This window comes from Puma concolor, chromosome E2 (genome assembly GCF_028749965.1).
Source record: "Puma concolor isolate L17-30 chromosome E2, mPumCon1.1.hap2, whole genome shotgun sequence".
In the NCBI taxonomy this organism is placed as follows: Eukaryota; Metazoa; Chordata; class Mammalia; order Carnivora; family Felidae; genus Puma; species Puma concolor.
Genome location: NC_141681.1, coordinates 28,739,694 through 28,757,439, shown reverse-complemented (window position 1 = coordinate 28,757,439; position 17,746 = coordinate 28,739,694). Strand labels below are relative to the sequence as shown.

Genomic DNA, 17,746 nt, shown 5'->3' with positions numbered 1-17,746 from the left:
CTTTCAGTTTAAAAGTGAGAGGGTGATAAGATCTGCCCCCAAGGCCCCATGGGACGGAATGAGTAACCTGCCGGCCTCTCCCTGCCCAGACCTGCAGGGAAGGTGGAAAACTGACCTGGAGACCTCACCTCCTAGCTTTCGGCCCCACTGGGTGGAGGTTGGAGACACACTTCTCCAGAAGCCTCTCTGAGGGGCAGCTAGAAATCCTGGGAAGGGGGTAGGCAAGCCGGGGGCTCGTTAAGAGGAGCCCTGAGGAGAGTCTCTTAAAAAAAATGAACACATATGATGAATATATAAACTTTGCAAACAGATACACAGTGATCATAACCTTTCGGGCTTGTCATCGGGGGCCTGTCATCCTCGGCTCACCTCCATGTCTGGCTGGCTCGGCTGGGAGAGTGCCAGGAGCTGCCCCTTACACCCCTGACTCAGGCTAAGACTGCCAGCCAGGGGTTTCTAATGGCAGCCGCTCTTTGCCCTCTTGGCTTCTGGCTCCCCCTTCATTACCCGTCCAGCAAGCATTTATGGAGTACTTACAGCTCTTCTAGCTGCTTGGGATTATCTGTGAACGAGATAGGCCCAGATCCCTGCCCCCGTGGGCTTAGCTTCTAGCAGCAAAAGGTAAGTCCCCCTTCCCAGAATAATGCACTTAGGTATGAAAACTTGTCCACAACTTTGTGGGGCTCCCGGACCCCAGTCCAAGTACCCTCATCTTGGAGGGTGACTCCTTAACCCAGTTTACTATCTAACACAGTCTAAGCATTTCTACCTGCCCACTTCTGGGAGCGAGGGAGAGAAATGTGTCCCTCTTTGTCCCTCCCAAGGATGGCTGGCCCCTGAGCAGAAGCCCAGCTCAGAAGCCTGGAGCTGATGGTGGCCTCGGGGTCTCCGTCCATCCCCTGCCTCCAGAGAAACAACTCATCCTCCAAGGCTCTGGTCAGGGGTCTGTTGAGTCCCTGCTGTCCCCACCCTGACCCTCCTGCGGGGGAATCTCTTCCACTGCTACCCTCACTACACAGCCAGGCCAGTCCGTTTCCATGTCCCTTTTCCCCACTAACTTAACAGCACCTTGAGCACAGGCACCCCTTCTCTCTGGTGGCCCATCTGGGTGCCCACCACACTAACTCATCTCTCCTAACCCTCTTCTGATTTCAGCCCCCACCCCTGCAATGGCTCAGGTGCCTCTGGTGACCGGAGGGCAGCCTGCCCCCCGCCCCCATGCAATCAAGGCATGGCCTCAGGGCAGCTGACCTGGGCCAGCGATGAAATGGGGCCTCTGCTCGCTGCTGTCCGCCTTGGGAATGGGGGGCTCCTTGTCTGGGCTGGGCCGGGGGAGGCGCTGCTCCCTTGGGCTCTATAACTCAGGCTCTGCGGTGCATGTGCAGGCTGGGTACCCAGTTGCCCCGCAGGCCCCTGACCAGCCACAAGTCAGCCCCAGGGGCCCTTCAGGCCCCAGGTGGCTACAGATCACACCTATCGCATGCTGAATTCTGGTCTGGGGGTGCTTGCACATAATGGCTTATACACTCTGAGATGTCTTTGGAAGGACGGGCACAACTAGGAGTCAGAGGTCCAAGAGAGAGAGACTAACCTTTTATATACACGTGTGCATCTTTTTAAACATCATACCATTCATCTATTCACAGATACTAGGTAAATAAAAACTAAAACTAAATACTAGGTAAAATGAGAGGTTTTTGAACCTGCATAGGGTGGGGCCACAGGTCATCAGGCTGTCCCTAGGGTCCCTCATAGGGTCCCTAAGAGTCCCCTCTGGTGAGTACTGCTTCCTAGGGTCCTGCAGACGTCCTCAGCTCTCAGACTCAGAAGAGCCTCTCGGGGACCCAGGGGCTGGACGTGTTTGCCCCTTTCCCGCTCTGCGTCTGGCTGTGGTCCAGCCCAGCCCTTCCGGTCCCAGGCCAGGCTGCTATCTCCGCGATCAGGTGGCGGGCAGGACAGCAGTGGGCACGTGCTCCACCTCCCACCCCGTCCAGGGACCCTGCTCGCCAGCCATGGGCGGTTTGGGCCAAACTCCCTGCCTCCTCCCCGCTGTGGGCCAGCCTATAAAGCCACCCAGCACATCCCCGCCGACCCTGGCCCCCTCCCCGGACACCCAGAGCCACCATGGCAGAGCTGCCGGGGTCAGAGATGCCGGGGGACCCCACGCTGTGCAGCGGGCGCTTCACCATCAGCACGCTGCTGGGGGGCGATGAGCCCCCGCCGCCGGCTGCCTACGACAGCAGCCACCCCAGCCACCTGACCCACGGCAGCACCTTCTACATGCGCACCTTCGGCTACAACACTATCGATGTGGTGCCCGCCTACGAGCACTATGCCAACAGCGCCCTGCCCGGAGAGCCCCGAAAGGTCCGGCCCACGCTGGCCCATCTGCACTCCTTCCTCAAGGTAAGCACCGTCTCAAAGACTGGCCACGGTCCTGCTGTGTGACCTTGACACGGGTGCTTAACTTCTCTGAGCCTTGGCTCTTGTGCCCCGGGGACAAACAAGTGTCTTCTTCATGGGTCAAGAGGCCTCAGTGAAATGTGAGCGTGGAAGCTATAGAGCTCGGGGCACATGTTGTAATGTTTATTGTCCGGGCACCGATGACCCAATCAAGCAATCGTAGCCTCCTAGAGAGGTAATGAGCCACGGCGGGTGGAGGTGCGTGAACAGAGGCTGCACGCACCTGAAAGAGGTAGGGAGGTGGGAATGAGGAAGGTCTGCAGCAGAGAGGAGGCTTGCTGGGTTTGCTGCCTGCGGGGCTGGACTGTGGAGGAGGCGAGATGGGGGGCTGGAGTGTCATGACCCCCGTCTGCCTGACCTGTGGCCTCTGGGCTTCCAGCAGGAAGGCAGCCATCTGCACGCCTTGGCCTTCGACAGCCGGCCCGGCCATGAGATGACTGATGGGCTGGTGGAGGACGAGACAGGCACCAACAGTGAGAAGAACCCTGGGGAGCCCGTGCGCTTTGGCTGGGTCAAGGGGGTGATGGTGAGTAGGGTGTGGGTGGGATGCCCAGGAAGGGGAGTGGGAGACAGAGTTCCATCCAGGCTCAGCTCTGACTCTCAGATGTCAGTGGCCAGGGTAGACCCAAGGTCCAGTCTGGGCCTCAGAGATTTTCCCTGGTTTTGTGCTTCTCAACCCCCAGACTGATACCTTGCCCTAGGAAAGATCTGTGTATATTCACTTGTTCTATGGCCTTGGACAAGTTATTTAACCTGTCTGTGCCTCAGTTTCTTCATCTGTAAATGATGTGCGTTAAATGAGTTAATAGACGGGAATTGCTTGGATCAATGCTTCCCCTGGAATTATTAGGAGACATTGTTTTCCCCCACAGCCACCAGGGGGCAGCACGAAACACACAGTGTGAACGCATGTTTTTCTCATTCTCAGTGATGGGCAGGGGAAGGTTTCCTGTGGCCTAGAGCACCAGTAAGTCCTCAAACAGCAAAGAATCAAATGAACTTGGCTTTGCAAGGCATTATGGGACCTTACAGAGGGGATCACATGAGAGTTAGAAGAAGGCTTTGGTCCTGCTCTGGAAGGCGGGAGGCCTGGGTTCTGACCTCAGGCTGTGCCTCCGTTTCTCCATCTGAACTGTGAGCTCCCCTCTACCCCAGCAGCTCGTATATGGCGTCTGAATCTTCCTCCTGAGCTGTGGCAGCCAGAGCCTGGCGTGGCCCCGTTCAGTATCTCCGAGTGTATAGAGGGTCTTAGAGGTCTCCCTGCCTTGCAAACGCCACATGTTCCTGCCCCTCCCCAAGACGTGGCTGGGGCCCAAGACCACATCAGCACCCCCACCTCCGTGGAACTTCAGTCTCAGCTGTGGCCTCTGGCTTTGCTTTAAATTTGGAAGCTGAAGTCACAGCGACCTGAGTGCTGTTTCTGCTTGTATGTGGGGCATTGGCTCAGCTGGCATTTGCTGAGCTGCCCCTGGATGCCAGGCCCTGGGCCAGCAGCTGGCCACTGGGGCCCCGGCTGGGGCTGCCAGACACAGGATCCCGGGCTGGGAGCCCGGTGAGGGGTGATTATGCTTGCAGCCCATCCTCAGACCCCAATGGGAGGGCAGAAAAGTGAGTCTCTGGGTACCCCCCCTCCCTGGGTGCCCCAGTGAGTTAGAGGGGCATTGAAGTAGGAACCCATTGCAGTGAGTAGAGCCAAGAAAGGACCCACGTGTCCCCTAGGCCGTGCCATGCCATGACTGGGGACAGAGACTTGTATGTTTGGCTTTGGGGTATCCGGCCCACCCAGGTGACCTCCGACCCCTCTCTCTTCCCAGATCCGTTGCATGCTCAATATTTGGGGCGTGATCCTCTACCTAAGGCTCCCCTGGATTACAGCCCAGGCGGGCATCGGTGAGTGTCACCTCCTGGGGGAAGGGGAAGAGTGTGTCTGAGACCTTATCCTTCCAGGCCACAATCCTGAACTTGGGCTGCAGAGCCCCAGGCTCCTGCAGTGACAGAGGACAGGGAGGTGTGGCAGGAGAGTCTGCAGTGGAGTCAACAGACCCGAGGACTCTCCCTGGCCCTGTTTGCCCTCAGACAATGTCCCTGAACCTCTCAGAGCCAATCTCTCCTGCATAGCATCCAGGTTAGGAACTTCTGCTCTGGACAGACACCAAGGTTCAGATGCTAGCTCTGATGCTGTGTGACCTTGGACAAGTTTCTTAACCTCCCTGAGCCTTGATTTCCTCATCAGTAAACTGGGAGTGATAACTATCCCTACCCACAGACCTATAATAGGGTTTCTATGATGCATGTAAAACACCATAGGATTTGGTACCCAAAGGTGTTCATCAAGTGGTAACTATTAATTTTTAAAAAAATTTTTTAATGTTTTATTTATTTTTGAGAGAGAGGCGGGGGGGAAGGGGCAGAGAGAGAGAGGGAGACACAGAATCTGAAACAGGCTCCAGTCTCTGAGCTGTCAGCCCAGAGCCCCATACGGGGCTCAAACTCGTGAACCACGAGATCATGACCTGAGCCAGAGTTGGACACCCAACCGACTGAACCACCCAGATGTCCCTACATTACTTTTTATTACTAAAAGAGGGTACCTTCCTTCCATACCTAATGATCCTTTATGTACTGGCTGTTCAGAATATACCAGGAGGTAGACAGAGACCCATTTTTCAGATGAGAAAACCAAGGCTCAGAGAAAACCAAGGCTCGGTGACTTAGGTGGCATGGCAAGCCAGCTGGCTAATTTAGGTTCCTCACATGGCTCCCCACCTGGGAAATGCCCCAGCTGAGTTTCCTGATAATCACATCCCCTCCACCACCACCCCCCCCCCACCCAGTCCTGACCTGGATCATCATCCTGCTCTCGGTCACGGTGACCTCCATCACGGGCCTCTCCATCTCGGCCATCTCTACCAACGGCAAGGTCAAGTCAGGTGGGTCCCATCCCACCCCGAAGGCCCTCCTCTTTCTTGTCGCTCACCCCCGTCTCCTCCCCGGGAACCCGGGAATGGGTCTCCAAGCCACTCCCACCCACCCCACCCCCACCAAAACAGGGACTCCCCAGGCTGCTCCCTCTGGTTCCAGGTGAAGGCTTTGGGCACCCACAGATGGCCTCGGTTATCTCCTGTGCTATGGGCCCCGTGGGTCCCGTGGTTACCCTTTCCCAGCCTCGGCTTCTGCCTGCCCCAAGCCCACCCCAGCCAGCTGATCCTTTGGTTTCACGGATTCTGGCTCTGTCCTTAATAGGTGGCACCTACTTCCTCATCTCCCGGAGTCTCGGCCCAGAGCTCGGGGGCTCCATCGGCCTCATTTTCGCTTTTGCCAATGCTGTGGGCGTGGCCATGCACACCGTGGGCTTTGCAGAGACCGTGCGGGATCTGCTCCAGGTAAAGCTGGGGGCTGGACCCCAGGCAGAGGGAGCCCGGGGAAGCCTACCTCGCTCTCCCCTCCCCCCACCTGGGCCAGGCCTTCCTGCCCCTCTGCCCCACTTTGCCTGCCAGGCCGCTGTCTGCTCTCTGTGGGTGACTGGGTGATCTCATCACATAAAGACCATTCCCAGAAGTCCCCTTCAGGGAGGTGTGTTGCCTTTAGGGCCAAACTGTCCAGGCCGATACAGCACGACTGTGGATGTTCTGTGGGTGGGCGAGGTGGTTGTGTTTGTGCTTTGCTGAGAGGGCACCTGTGATGGAGGGGTGGGGTGTGCAGCCCGGCCTGTGCCCCGCCCTAGGAGTACGGCACGCCCATCGTGGACCCCATCAATGACATCCGCATCATCGGCGTGGTCACCGTCACCGTGCTGCTGGCCATCTCCCTGGCTGGCATGGAGTGGGAGTCCAAGGTGAGGAGGGGATGTTGGGAGTGGTCAGGTGAAGAACATGAGTCGTGAGGCCCCGGTCCTGGGCCCGGCCCTGCCTCTTCTCGCTGTATTAGCTGGGCTTTCGGCTCTGCTGTTGTGACAGAGACCCTGAGGGCGGGGACTGGAGCAGGACCAGTGTGTTTTTCTCACCTGTAAAAGTCCGTGTGTGTGTGTGTGTGTGTGTGTGTGTGTGTGTGTGTGGCTCCCATAGGCTCAGGCGACCAGACGGTTTCTGTCCTGTGGCTGCTCCATCCCTGGGTGTGGCCTCCGTGCACCTGCTCCACGGCGGCCACGACCACCACGTCTACAGTCCACTCAGCAGGAAGGGGAGAGGGTGAAAAGGAGCGAATTCCCCTTCCTTTTCCTTTTCTGGCACCATCTGGAAGTTGCTCATGTTCCTCTACTTCCATTCCATCAACTAGAACTTGATCTCTCGGCCACACCTAAGCTGCAAGCAGGGCAGGGAGACGTGGTCCTCACATGAACCTGTATCCAGCCAGAATTCAGAGGCTTGGCACCGTGGGGCGAGGGCAGCAGAAATCTCGGGCATCAGCGGGCAGACTGGCCAGATCTGCCGCCGCCTGCCCTCTCTCCCCCTCCCTCCGGCTTCCGGCTCTGTGGCCTCCTCGCCGTTCTTTGAGTGTCCCAGGCTTGTGCCCCCAATCATTCTGCTGTCACTCATCCCCTCCTTTAGGACCCTTGAAGATACCTTTGCAGGCCACTCTGCTCCATAGCCCCACCCACAGTCCCCATCACACCCTCGTTCTTTCCCCGGAGTCGTGTTCCTTCCTTATTCATCAGCAAGACAAGCCAAGAGCTTTGCTATGTGGTCGACTCCCAGCACGGGACCTGCAGCATAATGGGTGATGAATGAATGAATGAATGAATGAATGAGGACGGGATCCTGGACAGGTTCTGACCTGCTGGGGCTCCCTGAGCAGGTAGGGCCAGGCCATCTGACCTCTAGGGTCCTTTACCACCCCCCAGGCCCAGGTGCTTTTCTTCCTCGTCATCATGATCTCCTTTGCCAACTACTTAGTGGGGACGCTGATCCCCCCATCTGAGGACAAGGCCTCCAAAGGCTTCTTCAGCTACCGGGGTACGTGCAAGTTGGGGCCCCTGCCCATGGCTCTGGGGACAGGTACAGTCTGCCCACCGGTTGGGCCCATTCTGTGAGCATGAGGAAGATGAGACCCACCCCCCAACTCCCAGGGCCAGGAGCTGCCAGAGAGGAGCCTCCTGCCTGGCTGGCTGGGCCCAGCCTTCCAGGCATCCCTGATTCAGGCTTTGGTCTTCCAGCGGACATTTTTGTCCAGAACTTGGTACCCGACTGGCGGGGTGCAGAAGGCAGCTTCTTCGGGATGTTCTCCATCTTCTTTCCCTCGGCTACAGGCATCCTGGCAGGGGCCAACATCTCTGGGGACCTCAAGGTGAGCCAGACGCCCCCCCCCCCCACCCCCAGCTTCCTGGCTGTGTCCCGCTGGGATCTCCCACTGGGCACTGAGCCTGGCACAGACACCATGGAGTCAGAGCTTCTAAAATCCAGTCCATTCCAACCCAACTCAACCCCAGTCAATCCAAACCAGGTCCGTTCATTCTACTCGGTTCTGAGGTTTGTTGATTGGCACCAGCTATGCTCTCGGCCTGGAGGACTAATGACTATAGTGGACCAGTCTCCTCCCTGGTTCCCGGGAGTCAGCCTAAGGGGAAGACGGAGCCAGCTCGACCTTCCAAAGCTGCAGCTGGTTCATGCACATCTTGGCTGGGCTGGCATCTTCCCAGGGCCCCCCACCCTCCTGATGTGGGCAGTCTCCTAGGCTCAGAGCTCAAGGTTCCAACCTGCCAATGCCATTGCTATGACCCCTGCCCCAGTCCCAAGGACCTGCTGCTGTCTGTCCCTCCTCCACATCTTTGCCTCTGCTGTGCTCTCTTCCTGGGATGCCCTACGCTTGTTTTTTTAACCTTGAGAAGTTCTGTTTCTCTTTCAAATAACGCTTCCATCCTTAAATCTCTCCTGGTCCTTCGTGGCTCTTAAGCATAAAGACATCGGGCCATTTACGTGTCTCTTCGCCCGTCCCGTTCTCTTGAGCTGGACAACTGGGGCCTGCCTCTATGTCCCGATTCCCAGCTAAGAGTCAGACAACATGCTTATTGAGTGGATAGAGGGTGAAACGTACCGGATGGGAGGCTTAGAGTGAAGTACAAACTGCTAGCAGGTGGGAGAGAAGGGCAGGCGGATGTTGGCAGGGGCTCCGGCAAAACCCTGGGTGGAGGTAGGGCTGAGGCTGGGCTTTGAAAGCCGTGGGGTCTTTGCCAGGGCAGGATCAAGGAGATAGATGGTGTGTATGTGGGGTGATCGGTGAGAGCCTGGCTCTGTGCTTGGAGCCCTTTCCCCCAGCCTCCAGTCCCACTTGAAAGGTGCTCCTTGATGCAGTTTTTTAATGTTTATTTATTTATTTTTGAGGGAGAGAGAGAGAGAGAGAGAGAGAGAGAAAATCCCAAGCAGGCTCCACACTGTCTGCACAGAGCCCAACACACTGCTCGAACCCACAAACTGTGACATCATGACCTGAGCCAAAACCAAGAGTCGGACTGAGCCACCAAAGCGCCCCTCCTTGATGCATTTTCTTAAATGACTTAAGAATTGTGCCTTGGGGACAGTCTCCGCCCAGCCTGGCTCTAACTGGGTATGCCTGGGCGGTACCCAGCGTGGCCTGGGAATCCCGGAGTGGCTGTGTTTGTCTGGTTCCTCTTCCTTTTCTGGGGAGCGGCCAGGAGAGGCCTGGTCTGCCTGTCTGTCCTGAGGTCCCTGCAGTGGCCAGTCGTGTGCTCAGACAGCCTGGTTCCCCTGCCAGCCCCGTTACAGATCATCGCAGCCTAGCGATTTATCCAGATACCTCGTCCAGCTTCTCGGGTGGCAGGCAGCTGTCCCGGACCCAGTGGGGAGGGGTAGAAGGGGGGTGCACCTCCACTCTGTCCTAAATGCCCTCAAGCCCCCAAGCGGCCCTTCCCTCCTGCCTCCAGCCCTCTGCCCATTTTGTGAGACAGTAAGTCCTCAACAGGAGAGAAGCTTCCATTCATGGAGACTTTATGCAAGTCCCTTAAAACTTCCCTGGGCTTTAGCTTTGCCAACTGTAAAATGGGACTAACAGCCCACCGCCCCCTCCCCTTCGCAGAGCAGGGAATAAGGATTCCATGTGCTGATTTATGTGATGTGCTTAGAACAGTGCCCAGCATGGAGAAAGTACTAATGGCTAGTAGTCAAGGTTGTGGTAATTTTTACTATGTGGCCGCCGGGTACATTATACTCAGGGGGCTCATGCCCTCATCACCCCCATGTTACAGAGGAGCAAACCAAGCGCGGAGAGGGCTGGGGTGGCCCAGGGCCACACACACACAGGTGGCAGAGGAGCTGGAATGCAAGTTTCTAGAACAAAGAGGCCTCAGCGTCATCCTAAGTTTATCATTCAGTGGATATGTTTTGAGCACCTGCTTTGTGCCTGCATCTTGTGGACACAGCGGGGAACAAAACAGGCACAAGTTCCTGTCCTCATGGAGCTGACATTCTCGTGAGAGAGACAAGGCACCGAAACATAAGGAGGACATGGAGTGAGAGTGGCTTGTGGGTGGTGCTGGGGGGAGAGAAACGAAGCAGAGGGAGGGTAGGGAATCCCTGGGGGCGGGGGTGGAGGAGCTGGTACAAATTGGCACAAGGTGGCCGGAGACCTCAGAGAATGTGACATTTAAAGGGGTGACGTCCAGGGTGCCTGGGTGGCTCAGTCCAACTTCAGCTCAGGTCATGATCTCGCGGTCCGTGTGTTCGAGCCCCGCGTCGGGCTCTGTGCTGACAGATCCGAGCCTGGAGCCTGCTCCAGATTCTATGTGTGTCTCTCTCTCTGCCCCTCCCCTGCTTGTGCTCTGTCTGTCTCTCTCTCTCTCTCAAAAATAAACATTAAAAAAAATTTTTTTAAGGGTGACATCAGAGTTACCGTCATATTAATCCCTCACACCTCCCTGACCCTTTAGCACTGACAGAGCAACCTCGTGACCAATGTCTCTTCACAATCAGCCTGTGCTATGGCCGAGGAAAGATTTACTAGCTTAATTTTCTGATGGGGAGGCTGAGGCTGAGAGACAAGGGACTTCCAGGTGACAGCTGTGGGGTCTGTGCTGCATCTGTGGTCCCAGCGCGTGTCCCCGAGCATGACACAGTCCCCTCTCCTAACTGCTCACATTTGTGGGTGCTGGCTGCGTGCCACGTTGGGTTATCATCTCACAGATCGGGGTTCGGGGCATCCCTAGGCTCAGAGAGGTGAAGGGGCTTGTCCCAGCGCACATACCCCTGGGAAGAGACGGGCTGGGATGTGGGCTCGGATGTGCCTGACTTGTGAGCCGGGCTCAGAGATTTCAGGCCAAGATATAGGGGTAGGATGGAGGCTGGGTGTGCCCACAGCCCACGGCTGCTGTAACAAACTACCACAAACACAGGGGCTTAAAACAGACACTGGGGTGCCTGGCTGGCTCAGTCGGTTAAGCTTCTGACACTGGCTCGGGTCATGATCTCACAGTTCATGGGTTCCAGCCCCGCGTCGGGCTCTGTGCTGACTGCTCAGAGCCCGGAGCCTGCTTCAGATTCTGTGTCTCCCCCTCTCTCTGCCCCTCCCCTGTTCATGCTCTGTCTCTCAGAAACAAACAAACAAAAACCAAAAACAAGCAAACAAACAAAAAATCCCAGACGTTTATTCTTGCACAGTCTGGAAGCCAAAAGTTCAAAACAAAGGTGTTAAGGGCCACGTTCCCTCTGAAGGCCGTAGGGGAGAATCCTTCCTTTCTTCTCCCAGCTTCTGGTGGTTCTGACATCCCTTGGCATGGGGCTGCCTCTCTCCAGTCCCTGTGACTGTCTTCAGCCAGCCTTCTTCCCTCTGTGTGTCCCTCCCTCTTCTCACAGGAACACTAGTCATTGGATTTAAGGCCCACCCAACTGGGTATGACCTCATCTTAACTAACGACATTTGCAAAGACCTTATTTCCAAATACGGTCATAATCTGAGGTTCTGAGCAAACACGAATTTTTGGAGATACTGTTCAACCCACTGTAGGTGGGAGGGGAAGTGGAGGCGGTCCGTTGGCCTTGGGACCAGGGGGACTCTGTGTGTTGACCTAGTCAGGCCATCCTGGTACCCAAGGAAGAGCCGCCGGGCCCCCCAAAGCAGACACTGCAGCAGATCTGGAAGCTCCAGTTCCCCCAGCCTCGCTCCAGCAACGCATCTCTGCTTCCGCTTGGCTCTGGCCTGCCTCACCTTTCCTCCCACCCCAGGGCCTTCAGAGCCACCTCAGCCGTCCCCTCTGCCGCGAGGCCCTCCGTGGTTGCTGCACGGTGTTGCTCTCCCTCCTTCCCCTTGTTCTCCAGAACACTTCAGGCTGTCCCATGACAGGTGCCATCCGCCCTGTGTTGGCGGGACCTCCTTCCCTGGGGCACAGGGTCCTTAAGGGCGGGGTCCGGGGCTCGTTCATTCATCACTGAGTGACCATCGATTCCAACTCAGGCTCCTGAGTGTCTGAGGCAGGGAACTGGCTGTTGCCAGCTTTGTCTGGACCTGCCTGTGACGCTGAACGGTGTCGCGGTCCCTCCAAGCTCTGTAATTTGTGGTTCTACCTGCCAGCTGTGGGAAAGCTGGGGAGGTGCACGGATGTCCTTCCCAGTGCCTGTGTGGCCTGCCCCCGGGGCTGGGGTCTACACCTGGCGGGGGGACCCTGCTGTAAGAGTCCCTACCTGTGTTGCACCACTCAGCACCAGCCCCCCCAGGCCTGAAGCTGCAGACTTGGTGTGGTCAGGACAGAGCCGCCCCTGGCTCAGCCGGCTGGGGCCTCCGCTCTGCTTCCTGGCCTCAGTTTCCCCGCCAGCAGGGTAGGGACACCCTGGCCACTGCCCAGGAAGTTATGTTTGAGGAAGTGTCTGGAAGAGTGGAATACCCGATGTGTGCATGTGAAGATTTGTTATTTCTGCTAGGAAAATGCCAGCAGAGAGTTTCTCCTCAGAGGAGAGAGAGTTTGGGGCTTGTCTGTATGTTAATTGCTGTGGAACCACACAAATCAATGGGTACCTGACGGTGATTCACACACAGCCAGCAGTTGCTGGCCCATCCGGGCCTCAGACAAGAGAAGGGCCTGACGGAGGCCCAGAGGCTAACTGATGCCTTCTCTCTCTTCCTCCCCCTCCCCCAGGACCCTGCTGTAGCCATTCCCAAGGGAACGCTCATGGCCATTTTCTGGACCACTGTCTCCTACCTGGCCATCTCGGCCACCATCGGTGAGTAGCCAGCCCAGACCGCCGGAAGGGTCACACGGGGCAGGGGGCTCAGCTCTCTAACAGGGAGAGCATGGTGACCTCAAGAAGTGGACCCTCAAACCTTCTTTTTGGGGACAACCGGTGGTGACCAGAACATCTTCATGGGGGGGGGGGAGGGGAGGGATGGTCGTTTGTGGTGGGGATGGGGACGGTCAGACCAGGCTCCTCTGGTCCCTTCAAACCTGAGGTTACAGATTCAAGAGTGGGAAATTCCTAGAGGACAAACTATACTCTGACCCAAGGACGGGTAATAATAACAATAATGATGATGGTGGTGGTGGTGAAGACAGCACTAACCGCTGACTCAACCACATGCCCAGCCCTTGACATGCCTCACCGCATTCAATCCAGGCACTGCCAACCCGCCATTTTACAGAGGAGAAAAGCAGGGCTCAGAGAGGTTAAGCGACCTGCCCAGGGTCACACAGCCACTGAGTGGTGGAGCCAGGTTTGAACCCAGGCCTGGGCTGTTGACCCTTGCCTCGCACTGAGATCCTCACAGGCGCTCTGGCTGCCCGCCACCCCCTTGTGAGGTGAGCCGCTCACGGATGGCCGAGGGACACGGCCCCGGTCACAGCCAGCCAGGTCTCTGCTTTAAGAAGGACATGGTGATCTTCACGGGTCACTGTAGGTCACCACGCCACTGTAGAATGGCACCGACAACGAAAGCGATGGTCATACTTGCTTCCCAGGGTTGTTTCAAGCGCTTAGCGGAGCGCGTGGCACGTCGTGAGTGCCTCTGCACGTTAGCAGATTCCATTGCCGTCCTTGTCATCGTCGTCATCATCCATTATAGTAGCACACGCTAAAGGGAGAGCTGGCCCCTCAAGCAGCATCTCGCCCTGTGCAGAAGCGGCCAGTGTCTGGGGTGGGAGGAGAGGAGGAAGGAGGGAAGGGCGGGCGGGAGGCCTCCCCAAGCCCTGCTGCCCCTTCAGGCTCCTGCGTGGTTCGCGATGCCTCCGGGGTCCTGAATGCCACGGTGACCCCCGGCTCGGGCGCCTGCGAGGGGCTGGCCTGTGGCTACGGCTGGAACTTCACAGAGTGTGCCCACCAGCACAGCTGCCGCTATGGCCTCATCAACTACTACCAGGTACGCGTGGCTTCTGCCAGGGAGTCTGGCCCAGCAGACGAGGGGAAGGACCAGACAGAGGCTGGAACGGGCTGGGACACACACGGTTTGGGGGGCTGGGCCCCGGGCGCGGGGGAAAGAGGTTCAGGCTCGGGTGGGGGGCCCCTGGGCCCAGTCCCTGACTCGGTGGGCACTGGGATCTCCAGGCGAGGAGTGTGGACTCGGGGGCCTCAGGACCCAGCCCCTGCCTGAGGTGAGGACTCTGGGCGTGAGGGGCCCCACCATGAGGGGCCCGAACCCCATGTCCTTGCAGACCATGAGCATGGTGTCGGGCTTCGCTCCCCTGATCACGGCCGGCATCTTTGGGGCCACGCTCTCCTCCGCCCTGGCCTGCCTCGTCTCCGCCGCCAAGGTCTTCCAGGTGAGGCCGCGGAACGGGGCCGCGAGTGTCGGAAGGCCCAGTGGAAGGGTCCCCAGGTGACCCCTACAGAGGCCTGGAGGTATCATGGGACGGGGACGTCTAGACTGAAGGAGAAAGGGGGCTAGTGAGCAAACCCGCAGGAAGCGGCCCCCGTCCCATGGTGTGCTGCAAAGGGCACCCGCGTTTCCCTCCCAGAGTCTCCCTTGTGCAGCCTGGCGCCCTGCCTGCAATTTCTCTGACCCAGTCTCACCCCCACGCGGGCCACCCCCTCTCTTTGCCCCCTTGCTAGCTCCCTGGTGACGTGGGGGTGGGCAGGGAGATGACTCCCTTTTAAGAGACAGAAGCCAGGGGGCGCCTGGGTGGTTCGGTCAGGTAAGCGTCTGACTTCGGCTCAGGTCACAATCTCACGGTTGGTGGGTTGGTGCGCGAGTTCGAGCCCCATGTCGGGCTCTGTGCTGACAGCTCAGAGCCTGGAGCCTGCTTCAGATTCTGTCTCCTTCCCTCCCGGTCCTTCCCCCACTCATGCTCTCTCAAAAATAAACGTTTAAAAAAGAGACAGAGAGAGAGAAGACAGGACCCAGACTGGGGCAAGTAGTCTGCTGAGGTGGAGGGAGGAAGCAGGGCCAGCTGGGGCTGCAAGGGAGGGGAGGGGGGCGCCCAGCCTGGGGTGAGCACATCTTCCTGTGCCCACAGTGCCTGTGCGAGGACCAGCTGTACCCACTGATCGGCTTCTTCGGCAAGGGCTACGGCAAGAACAAGGAGCCCGTGCGCGGCTACCTGCTGGCCTACGCCATCGCCGTGGCCTTCATCATCATCGGTGAGAGGCTGCCAGGGCGCAGAGGCTTGTGAGGGCCGGCAGGGCTCCTCTCTGTGCCGCTCACCTTGGCGCCCAGCGCCCAGCCAGGCCTGGCAGGGAGTGGGCACTCGTGGAATAACTCTTGAGCGAGGCCCTCTATGGGAGAACACTCGGGAGGGTCATGCGGTGCCCGCCCCTCCCCCGCCTCCAGACAGGGTGGCTCCCACACCACACCAGGCAGGTGGACCGTTCGATTTTGTTAGAAGGGACCCTACTTTCTTTTCCTGCTTCCGTATTCCCGTGTCCTGGCAAGTTGCCCGCACCCCCCAGACACCAGGTCTGAATTAGCCCCCGGGACAACTTTGGAGCACAGGACAGCTCGTGGGAGCTGATACAAACAGCTCAGTCAGTATCTCTGTAGGTGTCTAAACTCATTTCTCCACCCTTGAGCTGCCAGCTCCCTTGGACTTCAAGATAGAAGATGCCCGAGGAGACAGATCCCAGTGAATCAGTTAGTTAGATGGACTTTCTTTTCTCTCTCTCTTTTTTTTTTTTTTTTAGATTCTTAAAAAAATTTATATTCGTTTTTGAGAGAGAGAGAGAGAACAATTGGAGAGGGGCAGAGAGAGGGGGAGACAGAGGATCCGAAGTGGGCTCAGTACTGACAACAGAGCCCAAGGTGGGGCTCGAGCTCACGAACTGTGAGATCATGACCTGAGCTGAAGTTGGACGCTTAACTGATGGAGCCATCAGGCGCCCCAGATTGTCTCTCTATCCTGGCTTTGCCATAAGCCAGCTTATTGCTTTGGACACATCATTTTTACCATCCTGAGCCTTGGTCTCATTTGCAGAATGGGAGAGAGAGTGCAGAAGAGGTGTGTCATAGATGGGCAGGAAGAGACTGGTGTGCACACATATACACACACACATGCACACGCATGCATTCGTATACGCACACACTCCCCAGTACTTCCTGGTCTCCTTAACCAACAAGGCAGAACTTGCTAGAAGAAAGGTGGCCGCACCAAGCAAGGGCGGTGGCCACGCTACGGCACGCTGACCCTCCGGCCCCTGCTCTCTATGCAGGAGCAGGGTGGGGGGTTAGGCTGGTGGTCCCGTGGTCCTGCTACTCACGCTGGCATCAGCGATCCCTACCAATCTACTCACGTCCACTCAAGGGAACCTTTCCAGACACTGGCTGCTCTGGATCCTGAACCAGATGAGGAGGCAGCAGGGCCGCCCCCGGGGGATGGAAATGACTAGTCAGGCCTGGGCTTCCCCAGACACACCTCTGCTTCCTGCTCACGGTGCAGTGCCGCACCCTCCCCCCCCCGCCCCCGACTCAGATTTGATGTCCTTTTATCTGGGCGGTTCTGATTGCACTTCAGACTGAGAACCATCATTTCAGATGCTCTGGGGCAGGGCTCTTGTGGCGGATTCAGTGGAATCGTGCACAGAGGCCCTGATGCATAAGAGGTGCTTGTCTTGTTTTGGGATCCCCCAGAAGCAGGCCCTGAGACAAGGATACACATACACAAGTTTGTCTGGGGTTTCTCAGGGCAGTGGCAGTGGAGTGAGGCAGGGGAGGGAAGGAACTTGTTCTTGAGTGGGTTTCTACTGCGGGTGGAACTGTGTGTGTCTTATGGTCTCAGGGTTTCAGATAAAAGATCGTATAGGTCCCGTGTCTTCGGTCACGCTGTAAAGTATATTTCCTACTGTAATTTGTGTTACAAAAAAAAATGTGACAGCCACTGTCCTTGTGATCCCGTAGCCTCTCTCACTGCTCTCCATCCTCTTAAGAGCTGGCATTTTACGGTTAACGAAACATCAGCCCCTTGAGTGTCACAACACGATGGACCCATTTCACAGATGAGAAGGCCGAGACTCACTGAGCCTCTGTGGCCTGTCTGGAATCCCCCAACTGCGAGGGAGGGTGCCAGGTGGCTCCCTGGCTGGTTGCCCAACAGACTGTCCTCTCTCCCCTCGGGTCCTTGAAGCTGAGCTCAACACCATTGCCCCCATCATCTCCAACTTCTTCCTGTGCTCCTACGCCCTCATCAACTTCAGCTGTTTCCACGCCTCCATCACCAACTCGCCCGGTAAGCAGCCCCCTCCACCCTTCTGTGGGAGGAAGCACCTGGGGCGGGGGCATGGGTGGGGGAGTGGAAGGCGTGATGCAGGTGGGCAGACCAGAGTCACCTCCCAAATCAAAACCATCAAGGAACCATTGAAATCATCATCATAGTAGCTATCCTTTCTCAAGCACGGACAGTGTCCCCTGTATGTGGATTCATACACTGTTTCCAGGGTGCAGAGATTTTTCTAGTGCCTTCCTGCACTAATCTTACAGGAGTCAGGAGTCTGACTCCCCAGAAGAGGAAGAGAATGGCCCAAAGTCACAGAGAGGGTTGCTGTAGGTTGTTTACTCCACAGCTCTTGGGGTGCCGCCTGTTTGCATCATCGATTTCTATGTTTGTCCTGAAAAACTTCTAGCAGATGGCAGTAAAGAGTCTCGAGAAAACCTTTTTCTTCTTATTATTAGGCCCCAAGTCCCCAGTGGGCTGGTCGTCAGGCCACCTCTGCCTTAGACTGGGGGCTGTGGTGCCCCACAGTCGTGCCGTGGGGCAGCTGTCAGTAGTGGTGGGCCGGGCACGGCCCGGTGGCATGGAGCCCCGCAGAACCACATCCTTCCTCGTCCTCTCACCCCCTTGGCTCCCCGGGAGACACGGGAGCCGGTGCTGTTGCTGACGCGTGGCCGTATTTGGCCAGAGCTGGATGCCTCCTCCTTGGAGTAG

At 57.3% G+C, this 17,746-nt stretch overlaps 1 protein-coding gene across 8 annotated transcripts in view; it reads left to right on the top strand.

The window, feature by feature from the left end:
* Window positions 1–2,079: 2,079 nt before the first annotated feature.
* SLC12A3 (solute carrier family 12 member 3) overlaps window positions 2,080–17,746 on the top strand; it is a 38,732-nt gene continuing 23,065 nt past the window's right edge. For 3 of the 8 annotated variants that reach the window (XM_086689391.1, XM_086689387.1, XM_086689385.1), the window contains exons 1-13: window positions 2,080–2,406; window positions 2,846–2,989; window positions 4,278–4,353; window positions 5,298–5,393; window positions 5,707–5,846; window positions 6,188–6,298; window positions 7,304–7,415; window positions 7,616–7,746; window positions 12,542–12,626; window positions 13,601–13,755; window positions 14,048–14,155; window positions 14,849–14,972; window positions 16,949–17,050. In XM_086689391.1, the coding sequence (XP_086545517.1) occupies window positions 2,125–2,406; window positions 2,846–2,989; window positions 4,278–4,353; window positions 5,298–5,393; window positions 5,707–5,846; window positions 6,188–6,298; window positions 7,304–7,415; window positions 7,616–7,746; window positions 12,542–12,626; window positions 13,601–13,755; window positions 14,048–14,155; window positions 14,849–14,972; window positions 16,949–17,050 (1,666 nt within the window). In that variant the 5' untranslated portion in view covers window positions 2,080–2,124. Of the gene's footprint in view, window positions 2,407–2,842; window positions 2,990–4,277; window positions 4,354–5,297; window positions 5,394–5,706; window positions 5,847–6,187; window positions 6,299–7,303; window positions 7,416–7,615; window positions 7,747–12,541; window positions 12,627–13,600; window positions 13,756–14,047; window positions 14,156–14,848; window positions 14,973–16,948; window positions 17,051–17,746 lie in introns of all 8 variants that reach the window. The other 5 variants (XM_086689390.1, XM_086689386.1, XM_086689384.1 and 2 more) reach the window with 3 other exon arrangements.